We start from the raw sequence: 17,576 nt of genomic DNA, 5'->3' as shown, positions 1-17,576 counted from the left end.
AATGCTTCAGCATTATTTTCCATCTTACTGACGCTGATGGTCTACTTTTCTTTAACCTCTATGCATTTAAGTGCTGTAATGTGAAGTAAAACAATTCCTTGCATAGTCTTAAATCCAAAACCGTAAGTATTTGTCCTGCATGGAGTTCAGCAGTTAAGCCAGAACAAATTATGTTCAAAGACATCGGGCAACAGCACAGTGACAGCAAATGAATAAGTTTTCTTTTAGGAATTTAATTTGATTATTTAATGTGTTGCGCTGAAAACCGTAGAAATGGGGGCCTGGTCTTTCAGCATTCTATGTTAGTCTGACTTTGCTAGCACAATATGGGATGTGGGACTTCCCAGAAGTCTCACAATTTAACATCTGCAAATAAGCTTTATTTTTGAGTGTTTCTCATCTCTTCCACCTGCCTTTTTTTTTTTTATTTTTTTATTTTTCTGCTTCACTGTGGAGTGTGAGTAGGGGGAACCATGGTTTAGCTTCAGTTGCTGAATTATCAGGCATCTTGCATCTTTTGTGCTGTCCACAGGCTGTGCAAACTGCAGGCATGAAGGTGTGCACTGAGTGTCAATGTCTCAGTCCCCTAACGTGGACAAGGGCAGATGTCTCTCAGAACCTGTGGTAGGCATTAGTGTCCATGTTGCCAAGACCTGGCTTTGTGAAGGCCCAAAACCCCACTTCTGTGGCTTGTCCTGCAAAGGCTCCAAGTCACTGCAAGCTGGTGGGAAGGCTTCTCTACAAAGAAATCTGTTGTGTGAGTGAATAAGCTTGCTTTTGAAGTAAAGGTGCTTCTGACACTAGGCCAGATTTCTGATGTAGTTGTGTATATGCTGGGAGGCCGGGGGTTTTGTGTGTTTTGTTTTGCTTTCATTTCAATTGGAAGGGTTTCAGTGCACGTGTCTCAGGGGTCCGTGGCCTGAGGAAACTCAAGCAGCCATATCTTAAACTAATGAGGACAGCTGAGATGTGTTCCTTCCAGAAGGGGATGAATCTAGACAGCTGCCTGCTTAGGCAGGATTTTTCCTCTGTGATTTTGAAGGAACAGGCAGTGGAGGGAGAAGTGCTTCTAAAAGGATTGCCTAACCAGACCTAGCCTGGAAGCAGCTGGAACAGCCTAATTGCTTTGTTAAGCAGCTTAGTTAATGAATGAGGTGTAGTCACTTCATGTGTAAGTGGCTGGGACTTTGGGTATGAAGAGCAACTCTGGGTAAAGAAGAACTGGATTAATGTGTGTCATCATAACTTCTTTTTAATTAAAAATACTCAGACTGTCATTTCTTGGGTAGAATTCCTCAGATCTGGCCCTTAGGGCATGAGTTCTTATGGATTGTAGTTTACATGGATTTGTGTTATTTGCATGGGGTTTTTGCATTTCACAGTAACTTAAAATAAATAAAACTTGGTACAGGTGGTGTTTCTTTTGTATCTTCTTCTTATATATGCTTCCCCTGTTGTAGCAGGGGACAATGTCAGTAATGCTCTCTTCCTCTTCTAGATTCTGACAAGTGGTAAGATTTCCAATCCTACCCTGCTTGGAACTCCTGATACAAAAGAGCACAGTTACTTCAGTCTCTTGAAATCCTTCTTTGAAATTTGGAAGCTGCAGCTGCAACAGCTGCCAAAGCCTATGCTACTGAGATGCTGTTACTAAAAATAATCAAGCCAATTTGTGTTCTCTTCACCTTTGTGTGTTTGCAAGGCTCTGTGTCCAATTTCAGGTGTTCAGTTTTTTCAATGTGTGAAGATCACACTCCTAGATAAGTCATGTGCTGGAGACCTAGGACATGGATGGTTCCCAGCCCTTGTGGGATTGGGAAGGGGGGATGTGTGTGACAGTCAGTCTTTTGTATGAGTGGTGACAAAATGTTTGAAAAGAAGAATGTTTGGTTTCTAAACTGGGTGTTACAATGGGAGAATAGAAAGCCCAAATGAGGAGTGTATTCCATGGTAGTTTGTGCACTGCCTCCCTTTGTGTCAATCGGATGTTGGGGTGAATTGCTCTCACTTTTGACTTTTCCTTTAAATTATGTGAGATCTGAACAGACTCACTCATTCTAGTTTTGTTTCTTTTATTTTTTTTTCCCCTTTCTCTCAGAGCAATTTGTGAAGACAGTGCCAGATTACCATGTGGTTCATCCAGCAAGAGTAGATGCAAGTGGGCATTTTCTTTCTTTTAATCTACACCATCACATCTCAAGCCCAAGGAAGAAGAGACATCTTGGAAAAAGTGAAAATGTGGTATATTACAAAATTAATCATGAGGAGAAGGATCTGTTTTTTAACTTGACTGTCCACATGGGATTTCTTTCCCATAACTACATAGTAGAAAGGAGACGTGGCAACCACACCAAAGCGAAGATTTCAACTCGCTCAGGAGTTCCTTGCCACTTCCTTGGCACGGTGTGGCAGCCTGGCTCTGGCAGTGGGACAGCAGCAATCAGCACTTGCAGTGGCCTGGTAAGTGGTGCAGCCTTTACTGGTGTTATGGGCTATTTCTGGTGTCATTAGAAATGAGCTGGTACAAATATGTCTGCTAAGAAACTGGATGACCCAGTCTGATACCTGACTCAGAAAAAAAGGTTTAATCCTATGGGTGTTGTTTGGATTTTTTTGAAGACTCAGGAAGTCAAAAGGTAATGCTGAGGCCCATAAAGCTTGGCATTTACTTTTGGCTAGGTTTTTTGGTTTTTTTTTGTGATCTGGAATGAAGGTTTCTATCAGTCCTACAGCTTGAAGCCAGCCAAATATCGAGTCATTGCTTTGATTCCATTAGTAGTTGGATTGCCTTTCCAATGCATCTGGAGCTTCTGTTCTGTTTTCCTCTAAAAGGAATGTAGCTCAAGTACACTGAAATTGCTCTGTGAATCACAGCCATGGATAGTTAGCTAGGGAAACGCAATTGTTTCCTTATGAACTGCACTGCAGCTTCAGATATCAGTGATAGGTTAGATGCAACCTTAGCCAGAGCTTTGAATTCAAGTGTCAACCACTGCTACACATCTCTCATGTCAAAGAGCACTCCTAAGGCTGAAGCTTGAAGTTGAACATTTCTCAGTATCCTGTAGTTCACACTGAGACAAGGAGATAGAAACCATTTTTTCCCCATGCTTTGATGTTTTTAATCATGTCCATAGCTTAGTGTGAGGTGCCTCAGGGAGGCAAAGCTTTAATTTCAGATAAGCATTGTTAAAGTGAGAGGTGTGGCTGTAAAGCCCGGCTGTGTGAATTCTGAACTTCTGCTTTGGGGCCTGGGCCCTGTGAGCCCTGGAAGAGTTGCCGCACCCCAGAGCCCTCGTGGAGTGGCAGCCCAGGAGTTCTGATTGGGTTTGAGCCCCTGGGGTTTCACCCTTGCTGTGTTCCTAGTGGTCCCTGACCCTGAACTCTACCCTGGTTCTGTCCCTCAAAACCCATCATCCTGCTCTCTGTCTCTGGATCTGAGTTTGTTCCCATGCTGAATAAATGATTCCATGAACATAAGCCTGTCTCGCTGGAGTCCCATGCTGGTTCCTGGTAACTGTAGCTTCTCTGGACACAACAGCTTAGGTTCCTGTTTGTGCTAGAGCATGAGGCTGGGTGTGCCTTTCTGGAGGGGAAGAAGAAACAAACTGCCTAAGTGTGAAGGGGATGTAGGGAGGTGTGAAAACAGCACATGTGATTCTTGAAAGGCAGAACCCAAAGTGCTTGTGGAGTGTGCAGGCAGAGGTGATGATGAAATGATGCTCTCATGCCTTGATCCTGGAGTGGCAAATGATGGTGTTTGAGAGCCTATGAAGCAGGGGACTGATGCCTTTTGGCTAGCACATCTCAAGTCTAAAGCAGGCTGGGTACTGATGCCTAATTTCTGAGCCTGAACACCACGGTGAGTAAAGTGTAACCTTTCCCTTGTGATCAGTATCAAAGTGTGTTCCATGCTGTATGAAGCTTTCAAAAATTATGGAAAGTCTTCTGGCAGTGTGTGAGAAGCAACATGAAGACAGCGCTGGTATATATGAAATAGGAAACTCTGGAGTTTACAAAAGTGCTGATAAAACCTTTGGCATGTTGCCTGGAGAAACAAGCCATTGCTTGAGGCCAGAAGTTTCAGTCCCACAGGTATGACAATCAGGGATTTTATTTTCTAAGTTACATTTCCAGTGCGGACCAACTTATCAAAATTTCCCTGAAACATGTTTTGGTCATACAGGGTCAGTAAGTAAATGGAGATATAATGATACAAATAGTTTCCTTGGTTGTTTTGTCCTGTGCTTTATTAGAATGTCTTTGCTATTTTTCATTAGGATGAGAACTTGAAAATGAGGTGCTAGATATTCATTATGTCTTTGGAAGTATTTAGTCTGCAACAAGAACTAAAAAAACCTCAATTTGCATTTTAAATCCAGCTTGATAATATCCTTTAAAGTTATCCTTTCATTTGTGTTACAAACTTTTTGATTGTCCCAGCCCCAGGGGTCACTCAGCTAGCTCCTTGTGTATTGGAGGGAGGAGGTACAACAATGGACAAAGGTAAAAGACAAAGGAGGCTCTTCATTACGGGACACCATCCCAGTTTATTCTTGGAACAAACTCCAGGGAAAAAACAGACTGAGGGAGAAACCGTGGGGACTTTTAAACTGGGGGAAAGCAGGCAACAGCCAATGGGGTGAAACTGAAGAGGAGGGGCAAGGGGAAGGATCCAACACACCACAGACTCAGGGAGGGGGGCAGCAGGGAGAAACCAATTGTCCTGGGGTGACCACTTCAGTGCAAACATAACAACTAGCTTAGTGCAACACCACATCTCTCCCTTGTTTTAATTATATCAAGTTAAAAGAAGGGCATTGGGCTGATTCTGATGCAGAACATGAATTTGACCACCACTCATGATTGGTGGGCCCATTAGATTTTTCTTGATCTGTTAGTTCTATGTGGTTGACCTCTGAGGTGGCAGGGATTAAATTGCCAAGGGCTTTTAAAATCAAGCAGTGTATAATCCCGAACGCCAACACTATTAGGAACAAAACAACAAAAAACAACAGGATTGTTTTAACTGTTGAAGTCCATCACCCTGTGAGTCCCCAGCCTTTGAACAATTCACTAAACCAGTCCTCGGATTCTTGCTTCACTTGTCCAGTCAAACTCTTCATCTCTGGAAGGGCTGTGTGGATGTTGGGAGCTTTTCAGGTTAGGTTTAGGCAACAAAATCCTTCAGATTCCTGGCATTCATGTCCATGCAGCAGCAGGAGGAAGTCTATGGCAGCTTAGTTTTGAAGAGTGGCTTGCCTGCTGATTTTCTTGTCTTATAGGAGGGGGCTGAGGGTGGTGGATGTTAAGTTTGCCTGTCTGACTACCCAGCTCTCTAGGTGTCCTAACTCACCTAGAGCTTTGGCAGCTGCGACCCATGGAAGAAATATGGATGCAGCAATTCTTTTTGATTTGTCCCAATGACAAATTTCAGAATCACGGTTTGGGTCCAAACTGTCAGTGTTTCTTTTATGACCGTTGTTGGTCAAATTGTTTTTCTGAACCCATTTGGTAATTTGGGTTTGGTTGGGTGCTAACAGGGACAACCGCCCTATGGTACATGGCCCTCCTAAAAGCTGAGATGGAATAACTGCCCATGCCCTATCTCTGCAAATTAGGAACAAGCCCTTAGAGAGATTTTTTGGATGTAAGTGTAATGGTTTGTCTGCTTTAACATGACTTAGAATATTACACTATTTTTTGCAGTGAATTCTTCTCAAAATTTTAATATGTTGTTAAAGGCTCTAGTGTCAGATAATGAGTTGTAAGTAAAGTGAATACAGTAAGGTGCCAGGGAGGAATCCAATAGTTCTAATTCCTGGGGTTCCTTATCTGCTTTGGGCAGTTTTGAAAACCATTCTTTTACAGGGTTCCTAATCATTACAGCCCGCCAGCTACGATTTTCACATAGTCAGATGCTGTGTAATTTGGGACCTGTGTTAGGCATAGGAGTGTCAAAGCTGGCTGGAAATTCTCCAGCCTGCAGTGGAATCCCTATCAGGCAGGTGGACATAGCGTCCTTTGCTGCTGCAGTGGACAGGCATATATTTTCTTGCTGGAACATCTGTGCCAGGGTCACCCAGATGTTCTGTCATGGCTGAGGGACAATCCATGCAGCTGTCAGACTGCTCAGCGTGAACAGGATACCAACTGGGATAGGGCTCATCATGAGGTTGAGTGGGAGGTAGGTTCTCTCTAAATGGAAAAACCAAATGTTTTTAAAGGATGTTGACAGTTAGTGTGTGTCTGCCGGTGAGTAACCGGGTGTCAGGAAGGTTTCCTCTCCTTTTTTCCATCGGCATCTTCTTTTGGAAGTGACTGCTGCATGTTTTTCATCCCTTTCTGCTGGAGCTGAGTTTTTGGGAACGAAAGGCTTTACCCACTTTTAGGGTATCCAGTGCGGGCCCTCAGGGGTGGACATACACACATAGCCACACCCCCAGGGTAACAAGTTCATAGGGCCCCTTGGTCTGCCAGGTTTCTGGGTCCCTGATTAAGACTGGTGGACGCTGTGTCAACTTAAATTGATCACCACTGTTAAAATGCCGAACCACTGGGGGACTCATCAAATGAACAGTTCAGGAAATTGATGGTAAACATAGCTTTGCAGAGCTTTTGCTGTGAAGACATCCACCCTGTTCCACTACTTTGCCTGGCTAGGACTTGTTTCAGCATCTGGTGGGTATGCCCAACCACAGCTTGACCTGTGGGGGAGTGGGGGATGCCAGTCTTATGTTCCACCCCCCACTGCTGGACAAATTCTAGCAACTCCTTTATACGCCGGGCCATTGTCAGTTTTAATTTCCCTAGGGATCCCCAGCACTGAAAAGGCCTGCGTCAGGTGTTGTTTGGCATGCACAACCTTTTCCCTGCGTGGGCTGAGGCATAAACCACACCTCAGTATGTGTCAATGCTCACATGTACATATTTAAGGCGACCAAAACTGGGAATGTGTGTGACGTCTGTTGCCACACTTCGCAGCTCCAAAGGCCTCGGGGGTTAACCCCGATACCCAGCGATGGCATGGCCTGGAGCTGGCAACTGGGACAGCTGGCCACAATGGCTTGAGCCTGACTCCGTGTTAGTTGGAACTGATGGATCAGTCCTGGCACAATCTGATGGTATTGCTGGTAGCTCAGCTTAGCCTGCTGGAAGACGTCTGGAAGACGTACCCATTCAGCTGGGGCGTCAAGGGAATCAGCTTTGCAGTTCCCTTCTGTGATTTCGCCTGGCAAATCAGTATGTGACCTCACATGCATCTCATAGAAGGGATGCTCTCAAGTTGAAACTGAATAAATTAGTTTTGAAAGCAACCTAAAGAGATGTTCGTTCTCAATGTCTTTGAGAACTGCCTGCTCTGCCCTGGACACTAGCCCCACCATGTAGGCTGAGTTGGTGACCAAGTTGATTGGCTCTGAGAACTTCTCAATGGCTCTCATGGCTGCAGGCAGTTTGGCTACCTGGGGTGACGCCCCCCACAAACTCAATAATGAGCTTCCCAGTGCTGAGTCTGAGGATCTCTCCAAGTCATCACTGACTTGTAGGACTCCCCAGTTGCATCAGTGAACACTGTAAGAACTTTGAGCGGCCTACACCTCCTTTTCTCACGAGGAATGAGGTGGAATTCCTCATGAAACAACTTGTGTGATGGAGTGTGGACTGATATTTGTCCACTGTAGCTGTCCAGAGCCAAGTGGAGGTTAGTGTTGCTCTAGAGCTCTAGAGCAGGTGCTCAAACATCTTGGTCAGCTTCTCAGAAGAGTGCTTTCCCTCCTCAGAAAGTTTGACTGGGATGTGAATACACATAAAGTCACAACCAGCCAGTTCCCACAGCCTCACCCTGGCCTTTCAGAGCAGCTGACCCATCAGCTCTTGTGGCTTGATGATGGTTTTGGATCATTGGTGGGAGAGGAAGACCCACTCTACAGTTAAGAGTGAATCTCTCTGCCCTTCGACCCATTGGAATATCAACCCATGTAAGTGTGGTAGTTTCTCCAGGACAATGAATTTGAAAGGCAGCTCACGCTTATAACGATGAGCCTGTCTCTTTTTGGGCAAAAAGCCCTTTTTCCTTTTTCAACTGTGGTTTTTGCCTCTGGGATCAGCTCTCTGGGAGAAAGCAGCTCTCTCCCCCTTCAATAAATTGAGCAGGGGATCCAGGTCCTCATTTCAAGGACCCAGCCAGGGTCTGACCCAGTTCAAAGACCCGCATGGGGAATAGAGATCTGCTAGGGTTTTAGGATCACTAACAGTTTCCAGTTTCTGTGGACAACAGTCCATGCAGTGATCTCCAAGCCCAGGTACTTCCAAAGTGGCATCCTTTGAACTTTGGCTTCCTGCATTTGGAATCCAGCAGAGGTTAAAACTTTAACCACTACGTCAAGTGTGTGTTGGAGTATAGTGTCGTCGGGGGTGCACATGAACACATCATCCATGTAGTGTAGGATGATGGCTTCCCTTTTTTTTGGCGTGCACTGGGGACAGCAATGAAGCCACATATTACTGGCAGATGGAGGATGCACTTCATTCCCTGAGGCAAAACTTTCCAGTGGTACCGTTTCACTGGGGCCTTCTGGTTGATTGTAGGAACCGAGAAAGCAAACTGAGGCTCATCTGCTGGTTGTAGGGGAATTTGGAAGAAACATGTCTAGGACCACTAGTTGCCAATTTTGTGGGAGCGTTGTTGGGGAGAGCATCCCAGGTTGGAGTGACCCTATGTCCTCAGTTACTTTGTTTATCTCCCTCAGATCCTGAAGGATGTGCTACTTATCCTTCCCTGATGTCTTTATTACAAAGACCGGGGATTTCCAAGGTTGTTTCCTCTGTGTGGCCTTCGGTCAATTGTCCCTCCATGAGCTCTTCGAGCGCCTTGAGCTTATCCTTACTAAGTGGCCACTGACTTACCAAGACTGGATTGTCATCCAGCCATGTTAACTTTTGGGTAGGGTGCTCCACATTGCCTGCTTCTAAAAATCCTGGGGAGTCTCAAGGATAACTAATTTGACTCTCCACTGGGACATAGTGTCTCTTCCCCACGGGGGGCACTTGTAGACAGTAACAAACGGACTAACACTGGCCAATTTTCCATCCGACCCCTCAATTTGAACGATGCTCTTAGAGACTTTTTCCAGTTTTACTCCTCCTACACCTTGGATTTTGCCAGCCACGGGTTGCAAGTCCCAGTGTGACGGCCACACCCTTTCAGGTGTGATCGTCACATCTGCCCCTGTGTCAGTCAAGCCTTCCACATGGAGATGATCTGATTCATGGGTTAGGTTGCATCCCATGATGGGTTTGTCCTCACCAGTCACTTCTGCCCAGTAGACGCCAGGTGCTTTTTCATCTACTGGGACCTGTGCTGGAATAGGAATATTATATGGGTGATGAATTGCCCTTGGCAAAATGGAAGGGTGGCTGAGGGCAATGCACCAGAAGAGTGAGGTGTGTTAAATCTCCCTTGATTGTCATGGGAGCCACCTCTATTTCCATGGGTGTGTGTGCTGTGTCCCCAGTAACAAAATACTCACTGTCCAGTCCTGCCATATCTCATGAATTGTCTGGCAGGTCCACTCCAATGACTGTCCACTGAGTAGATCTGAAAAGAAAAGCTTTGGCAGTTTGATCACTTGTGAGGCTTGTGAGGCTGCCAAACCTTGTTAGACACAAGTTCCCCAAGATTATTTTTCCACAGTCCCACACTCCACTTCCCTTCCTCCCCATTTTTTGTTACAAGAGAGGCTTTTCCCACATTGGGGCCTGCTACATTTATATCATTGCACTGGGTGGGACTGCGCTCTATTCCCAGTTTTTTTTTTGTTGATTGGTTGCCGCTTCCTTTTGGTATTCTTTTGGTTTTGGCTTTGAGGACAGTCTTTGGTAAAGTGTCCTGGCCTTTTGCACTGGAAGCAGATGATGTGTTGGAGCTGTTCTGATGACATCTGTGGCTTCTTCATTCCTGGTGTTACCACTGCTGCAGTCTTTGGGTTTGCCAGTCCCAGTTTTCTGTCTTGTGCACCCCACAGCTCTGCTTTCTTGGTACACGCTTCTGCCATCTGCGCTATAGTGGGGGGAGGATCAATGGGCAGTCCCAGGATCACCCTGCAGCAGGTTTCATTGACATTCCTCTGAGCCATCTCCCTAATCAGCTCTGCCTATGCCACTGGTCCTCTTAATTGCCTCTCTATTTGTGCGCCAAGCTGGTGGACAAACTGCAAAAAACTTTCTGAGGGATACTGTTTAACATTAACGTAGCTGTCCTGGGTTTCAATCATTGGTAATTGGTTAGAAACCTTTTCTGCCACGCCATAGATCTTAGCTAAAATGGATTTTGTTAACACCCGAGCTTGGTCCTCGGGTTTAGCCCACACCCCTTTGCCGCATAGATGTTCATATGTGATCTCATTATCATCCGCATCTTTTGCATCCTGGGTGCTTTGCATGAGTTCAACCATGAGCCCTTTTAAAGATGTCTTCCACATGCTTTCCCAAAGATAAACTCAAGGGGTTAGGAGACACCAGAAGAGATCTCAGAGATCGTCCAGAACTAATTAATTAGATGTTAAAGTAGCTCTCACCATTCCCTTAAAGATCTCACTATTTCTGCAAAACTCCCTTTGGGCTTTACAGATTTCTTTTATGTTTTGGTAAGAGAAACCATTTACCAATATATATGACAGGAGCAGCTGAGGGTACAGCTTCTTCTTCTTCTTGATCCCCAGGGGCTTCACCCCCTGGACCCCCCCTCCCCCCCCCCCCCGCCCTCCACGGGTACTGGGCAGGGGCTCAACCCCCCCATCCCCAAGGGTGCCGGGCTGTCCTGTCCCTCACCAGGTCTGGGGAGGGACCCAGCTCTACTGCCATGGGAGCCGGGCAGGGATTCACCCCCCAACCCTGCTACTATGGGAACAGGGTGGGGATACCCTCCCTCCCCACTGTGGGAACAGGGGACGGACCCACACCCCTGCCCACCATGGGATCAGGGTGGGGGGTCGTGGGAACCAGGGTTGCAGCACTTGGGGGCAGGGCTAAGGGTGATGTCATGCAGAGTGGGAACATGGTGGAGGGGGGAGGGATGTCCGAGGGAAGGAGGGGGTTGTGGACGGGGACAGGTGGGTAAAAGGGGTTGTGGGAAGGAGAAGGAGGGTAAGATGGAGGTTACACCATGTGGCCATCTTCGACCATGTGGGGATGGAGGAGTTACCACATTTAAAGCTAACAAGAATGTTTTAACTGAGGAGTAACCACCAGGTTCAAGGAAAGCAGGGAAAGATCTCTGCCAGTCTGTGCACAGCCACCAAAGACAGGGTGCTGAATGGGAGGCAGGGAGCCAGGACAGCAGCAGCTGAGGTGGTTGTCCTGCATTTCTCAGGCTGCTTCATGTGTCCCCTTCAGCTCAGGGGCAGAGGGTTTGGGAGAAGGGGGAGGGAATCTGCTGTGACTGTCTCTTCACATCCCTTTTAACCAGTTCTTTCTGAATTAAAAGAAATAACGGAAGAAAGTTAGAAGCAACTTTGTCTCCCTGTTCTACTTTAAGAGTTGATAAGTTTCCGATCCTGTCTCAGGAAGAGACAGAATCCACATCTTGCAGGGTGAACTGGGGAAACTGGAGAGACAGCCAGCGAACAAGCTGTTCAACCGAGTTCTAGAAATTTTAACATTTCCACCACCTACATTTTAATGAACTTGGGAAAACAATCTCCTTTCTTGCACAGAGAGCTGTAAGTCCATCCTGATGTTAAAAGCTATCTGCATAGCAATCTACCTTCCTTTACAGCAAAAACTTCACAGCTAGCTCTGGGACGCTTTTTCACGGTTCTTCCCCCGTAAGAAGCAAACCTGCCTGGCAGAAAAAACATGTTTTATTTTTTTTTTTTCTTTTAAAACTCAGCTGGCAGCCACTTGGGAACAGTGCTGCTCCCCCACTGCCATGCAAAGCTGAATCACCAAAACCCATGTAACCAGAGCCACTGATGCCCCTCACCCTCCCACAAGCTTGCCGTGCGCTCGTGCCTGCCCGTGTGCTCTTGCCGTGCTGCAGACTGAAAAACTGCAGTTCCTGCATGCACCAGAGCCACAAACATGCAGCTTTTTTGCCACACTGCATTGCTGGCAGTGAACACACTCACCCCTTCCAGTGACAGGGATGTCAGCTGGCTCAGGGCTGTGTAGGAAGGCTTTATCCTGGAACTAACTTTCCAAGGCTTAGGAAAAGCTGCTGATTCTACCCTCATACGCGTAGCTGCATAAAAAGCAACTTGCTGCTGCGAGTGACTGACGATCCAATGCTTGTACAATCCACACATGAATTTCCGGCTGCTGCGTGGGGTCTTCCATTCTCCTGGAAAGCCCCACGTTGGGCGCCAGCTGTCGCAATCCTCTTCTCCCAGCCCCAGGGGTCACTCAGCTAGCTCCTTGTGTACTGGGGGGAGGAGGTTTGATGATGGACAAAGGTAAAAGACAAAGGAGGCTCTTCATTCCAGGATACTGTCCCAGTTTATTCTCAGAATGAACCCCAGGGAAAAAAAGAGACTGAGGGAGAAACTGCGGGGACTTTTAAACTGGGGGAAAAGGGGAGGAGGAAAGCAGGCTACAGCCAAGAGGGGGGGCAAGGTGAAGGATCCAGCACACCACAGACCTGGGCAGGGGGGCAACAGGGAGTTTGCAGCTTTAGTGCAAGCTTTAGTGCAAACATAACAACTAGCTTAGTGCAACACCACATTTTACTTTTATTTTCACTTGAAGGTTTTGAGAAAACACTTGTATCAGAAAAATCATTCTTGTGATTTTGTGTTTCCCATCCTGCCCCAAAATGAAACTTTGAAAATATATAATCATAAATTAATTCAGATTGAATAAATGAGTTTTGCCTCTGGGTAAGAACATGATAATTTTGATGTGATGATTTTTGAAGTCTGGAAGTTGGTGCTCTGAAGAGGCTTCAGTAAGAGTTGAGTCAGTATCTTGATTTCCCTGGTTGCCACAGGCTGGGGAAAGGTGATTTAGCTTGCCTTTGCCCTGAAAGTTTTCCAAAAGATCTAGTGTCATATGAAGACATCTATTGATGAATAATTTTGTCAGCTATGAGAAATGAAATCTGATTTTCATAATAAAAACCTAACATTTCTGGAACTTTTTTTTTGTGGTTGTCTCCACATTTCTGAGCTGTAGTGTTGATTTGTTTTCATCCTGGTGGTCCCAATTTATTTGCTCTTCAGCATTAAGTTTTTTGCTGTCTTCTTTTTTCTTTCTGGGATGAATTGTGCTTTTCTATTGAAAATATTTTTTTTCCATTCACTGTTGTGAAGGAGTGGAGGAGAATAAAGGAGAACTTAGAATAAGTAAACACCATGGAATTAGAGGTATTTATTTTAGATACTAAAGTAACCTATGACATGAGGAGAAATGGATAGCTTGTTTACTGTCATAAAACTGTGCTGATATGCTCAAGCCTCATAACCCAAGGGCTGGTGAAAACCAGTGTCTTAGCTTTCAAATTCTGGGAGCAGGAATGTTAGTGATGCTCCTTCCCTGATGCTGTTTTGTCTTCAGGTTCATCATCAAATGTCACCTACTGTGCTTTTGTTGCTGAGGCATTTTTTAATAAGCTCAGTGAAGCACCAATTTACGATGGTAATGAATGGTAGGAAACTCTGTGACCCCTAAACTTCAAATTTTTTGCTTTCTTAGTTATTGGAGTTGGTAAACAAAAATACAATGCTGAAAAATACTGATTTGATTAAATAAATATGTTTTATGGAATATCCTTTTGATTGTCATTTTTAGTGTCAAATGCTTACATTATTATTTTGTAATGTTGCTCAAGTCAATTGCTTAAGAATATATCTGCCCCCATTTTACAAATGGTGTCCTGAATTGGAGCAAAATAAAATCCTAGAGATGCCTGTGGAGGGGGAATCCTAGTTCTAGTCTTCTTTCTGGAATGACTGCTTCTCATTTCTTCTGTTTGGTTTGTATTTGACAGTTTCTTAATTTCCAGGACAATAGCAATATTGAACCAAACAAAGATGTGTGCTGTAGGTTTGTGTTTGTCATAAGAATCACTCACATACTGCACTGAAAACATAGAAAATCTGGAACTGTGTTTTCATCTCCCTTTAATTTTCACTTTAAAATGTATTCCTACTTTCCTTGGCATTACACAGGCATTGCTGATGTATTTTTTATGTTCCTAAAATGGCCTGCAAGGGAAGTAACAGAGTGATAGGTGTGAGATATAAGAATGGGTGACAGAGTCATTGTGTGGTGTTCTTTTTTAAAAAAATGTAACTGTGTCTCTGTTTTCAGGAGTATACATGGGAAAAAATGATTCATAAAGGAATTTGGTCAGAGTTGGACAGGAGGATACAGCAGATAATTAGCAGAGATCTGGAGGAAATAAGATGTAATTTCCAAATGCATTTCGTTCTTACACCTTGTGAAATCTTAGTTTTCCTTTTGAGCTCAATAGATCATGACCTTCTTAGCAGGCTGAAGAACATGATGCTGTAATCTCTATCTTTTGTTCTGTGGGTCAGTTGTTTCTAATGTTTTGCAATTCTGAGCCTTTTTGAATAATGCATGTGTTAACATGGGAAGAGTGGGACAGACCTCACTGTTTATTTTGGGTCACACTTGGATGCGGAATCCCAGAGGGGAAATCACTACTAGAACACAAGAAGCATCAAACTGTGGCACTTGGAAGGGGAGTAGACATGGAATCACTTAGATACAGGAACATTTCCAAGATGAAGTAAAGGGAGAAAATAGTTAATTTTTATATCTTTGAAAATAATGTTTGAATTGGCTGTCTTGGCAGACTATTTAGGACACTCTTCTAATAATGCTTTGAGTTTTCCAGTGCCTTTCCACAGAAGGCTACAATGAACTTTCCCAGTACCAATGCCTTAATTGTCATTTGTTTGCTAGTCCTGAGAATTCCTTGTGTTGGAGCAGTGGTGTCAGCTTGTCCTCGCAGTAGGGCTGGGAGCAAGCAAAGCCCAGTGAAGTTGAATGAATACCCCAGGCTTATATGAACTGAGTCCTACGGAGCTGAGAAGTGAGTTTTCCTCTGATAGTCTATCCTCTTCATTAGGAACAAGGCTCTCTTTTATCTGTCAGTAACACAGACATTGTTTATGGTATTCTTAGATGACAGAGCATCATTAAGGCTTTGTTTCCTTGACACTAGTTTACAGAGAAGAGCTGTCAATCAACAGTTGCTTGTTGGGGGATGCATTATCTTCAAAGGCAGTGCAAGCTTTAGCATGGAAAAGGGAGGAGAGTGGAAGGGCATTGGTGTGGAAATCTGTGCATGAGTATCTGGTATGCTCCTGGCCCTACAGGACCTGTGGGCAGATTCTGCATTGGCTGTCTCCAGCTAGTCAGAGGGTTGCCTCTGTTCTGGTGGGCATTGCTGTTTTTAAGTGCTTTTAAGTGCTGGGTGCCTTTGAAAATATTTTTTAAAAGTTTCCCCCCCCACTTCATTCTTCCGTCTGTGCTGAGCTACAGTCAGGGCAGTCCTTTGTGGACCTTTAATTGGAGGCTGTGTGACTGACTGTTTGTGTAGCAGCTGGTAGGAGATGCTCCAAGTGGGACTTCTCTGGACACATATTTGTCTATCCTGACACCTGTGACAAGCTGAAGTGGAATGTTGGCTGAATTCTGCTTGAATGTAACTGTTCTCTTTCTTGCAGGATATCACCTTTGTATGAAGCCCAGAATGAGCTCCAGTACTCATACAGTTCCACCTCTCTCCTCAGTGTAGCTAAAATCTACCAGCAGCATTTTATCTTTTGCAGACTTGCATCAGTTTGAGGGAATTCAGCATGATCTCTGTTCTCCTGCAACATGCCAATAAACTTTTCTAATTAGTGTGAGATGATTTTGAGATTTTTTTTTTATGTTGACTCACGTGTTGCTGTTTTACAATCTGTCTGAAGTTGAACAGTTCTGTGCAGGTATCATAACAGTATTTTAGTAATAGTGGGGCCTATGACAGTGGTCTAATACTGCTGTTTGGACTTTCCTCTCCTATAAAAAAAACATCCTTCAACATATTGGACTTGGTGTTTTCCTTAGATGAAGTTTAGGAATAAAAGAATTTTTAAAACAGTTTTATAATATTTGTTCTAAAGTAATGGAAGAATAAAATGTCTTGATAAGCTTTTAATACATGCTTTTATCTTCTTCTCTATCTCCCAGCATTTGAGCTTGTTTGATTACTGACCGTTAGTCTGTTGTTAAAGGTTGTTACCAGGGTTTAGCAAAGGTAAAGTATACATAATTCACTCCAAAGGCCCAGAAAAATATCCCTGTCTTTTTATTCCCTTGTAGTACACATGCAGCTAGTAGAATTGTTCCTCTTCCAATGGAACTGTCTTTTGATTATTAAAAGTGGCAAAACATGTGGCAATGAGAAAGACAGTTAAGGAAAAGGGGCATGTTTCCTCACTTGCTGAAACTGGACTCAGCGCTGATCGCTGACCTGTGACTGGACATCCCCAGAACACATTTGAGAACATGTGCTGTTTAGATGGATGTTTTAGTTTTAAGAGTTGAATTGGAATGTCTTCTGTGTAGTAGAAGTAGTGCTTCCTGAGATACACAAACTCCACTCTGTGAACAAGGCTTCTGGGAGACAAAACGAGAAGTTCTGCAGCAGTCTCCTGCTCTTCTCACATCTCTTCTTCTTACTCTGTGACAGTCTCTTGCCTGTTTCTTTTTCTTTCCACTGAGGGATGGTACTGGATGGTTCTGCTTGTGTTTGGAAGTATGGCTGTATCTGCCTGTCTGCCAGTTGTGTCTTCTTACTTAGGTGTCAGTGGCGTCTCCACCGCAGCCTCGTGGTTTGTGTGTCAAGGGATAATCTGGTGGAACCAACATGTAGGAATGTGGTGTTTGGAGAGTGGCAGGAGTGAAGTTAAGCTGCCAGCCTTTTTGTCAGGCATGGGAATTGCTCTGTGGCTGGATACTATGGAGCTTCCACAGTCTGATTATTGCAATTTGGCTTGTTCTGGCAATCTTAAAGAAGGAAAGACCTGCCAGCTAACCTGGTTATGGAGGTCCTGTACATCTCTTCTCACATGCAGTAGTATGGAAAATACTGCAAGTAGAAAAATATGCCCTGAAAATAAATGCAGTTTTTGCTATCCATCTGTTCTTTGTTGTGCTTGGTTTGCCTTATTTCTCCATTATAGTAATAAATATCTGGGTATTCTTGGCTGACTTACAGTTGTGTTATGTATGGTTCTGTTATGTGGTTGCATTGCATAGATTTGTTTTTCTTTTTGAAGATAATCCAAAGGTAGGGTTTGTGGTGGTCTGTGGTGGTCTACCCCCATCCCCCAATCATTCAAACTTTCTTTAGTATTTGCTGCAGTACCTTAATATCCATCCCTTTTCTTTGTGTTTGAGCTTCAACTATCCATCTGCCAGCTCCTTTCCCCCAGTCTTTTGTCTGCAAAAATACTCTAATTGACAGGTCAAACGACTCTCATCAGTGGTCTCAATACATGAGAATCTAGCTCCTGCTTTTGACCCTATCACCTGTTATAAATATGAAGGTGTGAGACCAG

At 44.5% G+C, this 17,576-nt stretch overlaps 1 protein-coding gene across 1 annotated transcript in view; it reads left to right on the top strand.

Annotated features, from left to right (window-relative positions):
• Positions 1 to 640: 640 nt before the first annotated feature.
• ADAMTS12 (ADAM metallopeptidase with thrombospondin type 1 motif 12) overlaps positions 641 to 17,576 on the top strand; it is a 148,506-nt gene continuing 131,570 nt past the window's right edge. The window contains exons 1-3 of the mRNA XM_033520470.1: positions 641 to 757; positions 1,499 to 1,511; positions 2,099 to 2,460. Coding sequence (XP_033376361.1) covers positions 641 to 757; positions 1,499 to 1,511; positions 2,099 to 2,460 — 492 coding nt within the window. The remainder of the gene's footprint in view (positions 758 to 1,498; positions 1,512 to 2,098; positions 2,461 to 17,576) is intronic.

The sequence above is a fragment of the Parus major genome, chromosome Z (assembly GCF_001522545.3).
Source record: "Parus major isolate Abel chromosome Z, Parus_major1.1, whole genome shotgun sequence".
Taxonomy (NCBI): domain Eukaryota; kingdom Metazoa; phylum Chordata; class Aves; order Passeriformes; family Paridae; genus Parus; species Parus major.
This window is presented reverse-complemented; position numbering and strand designations above follow the sequence as displayed.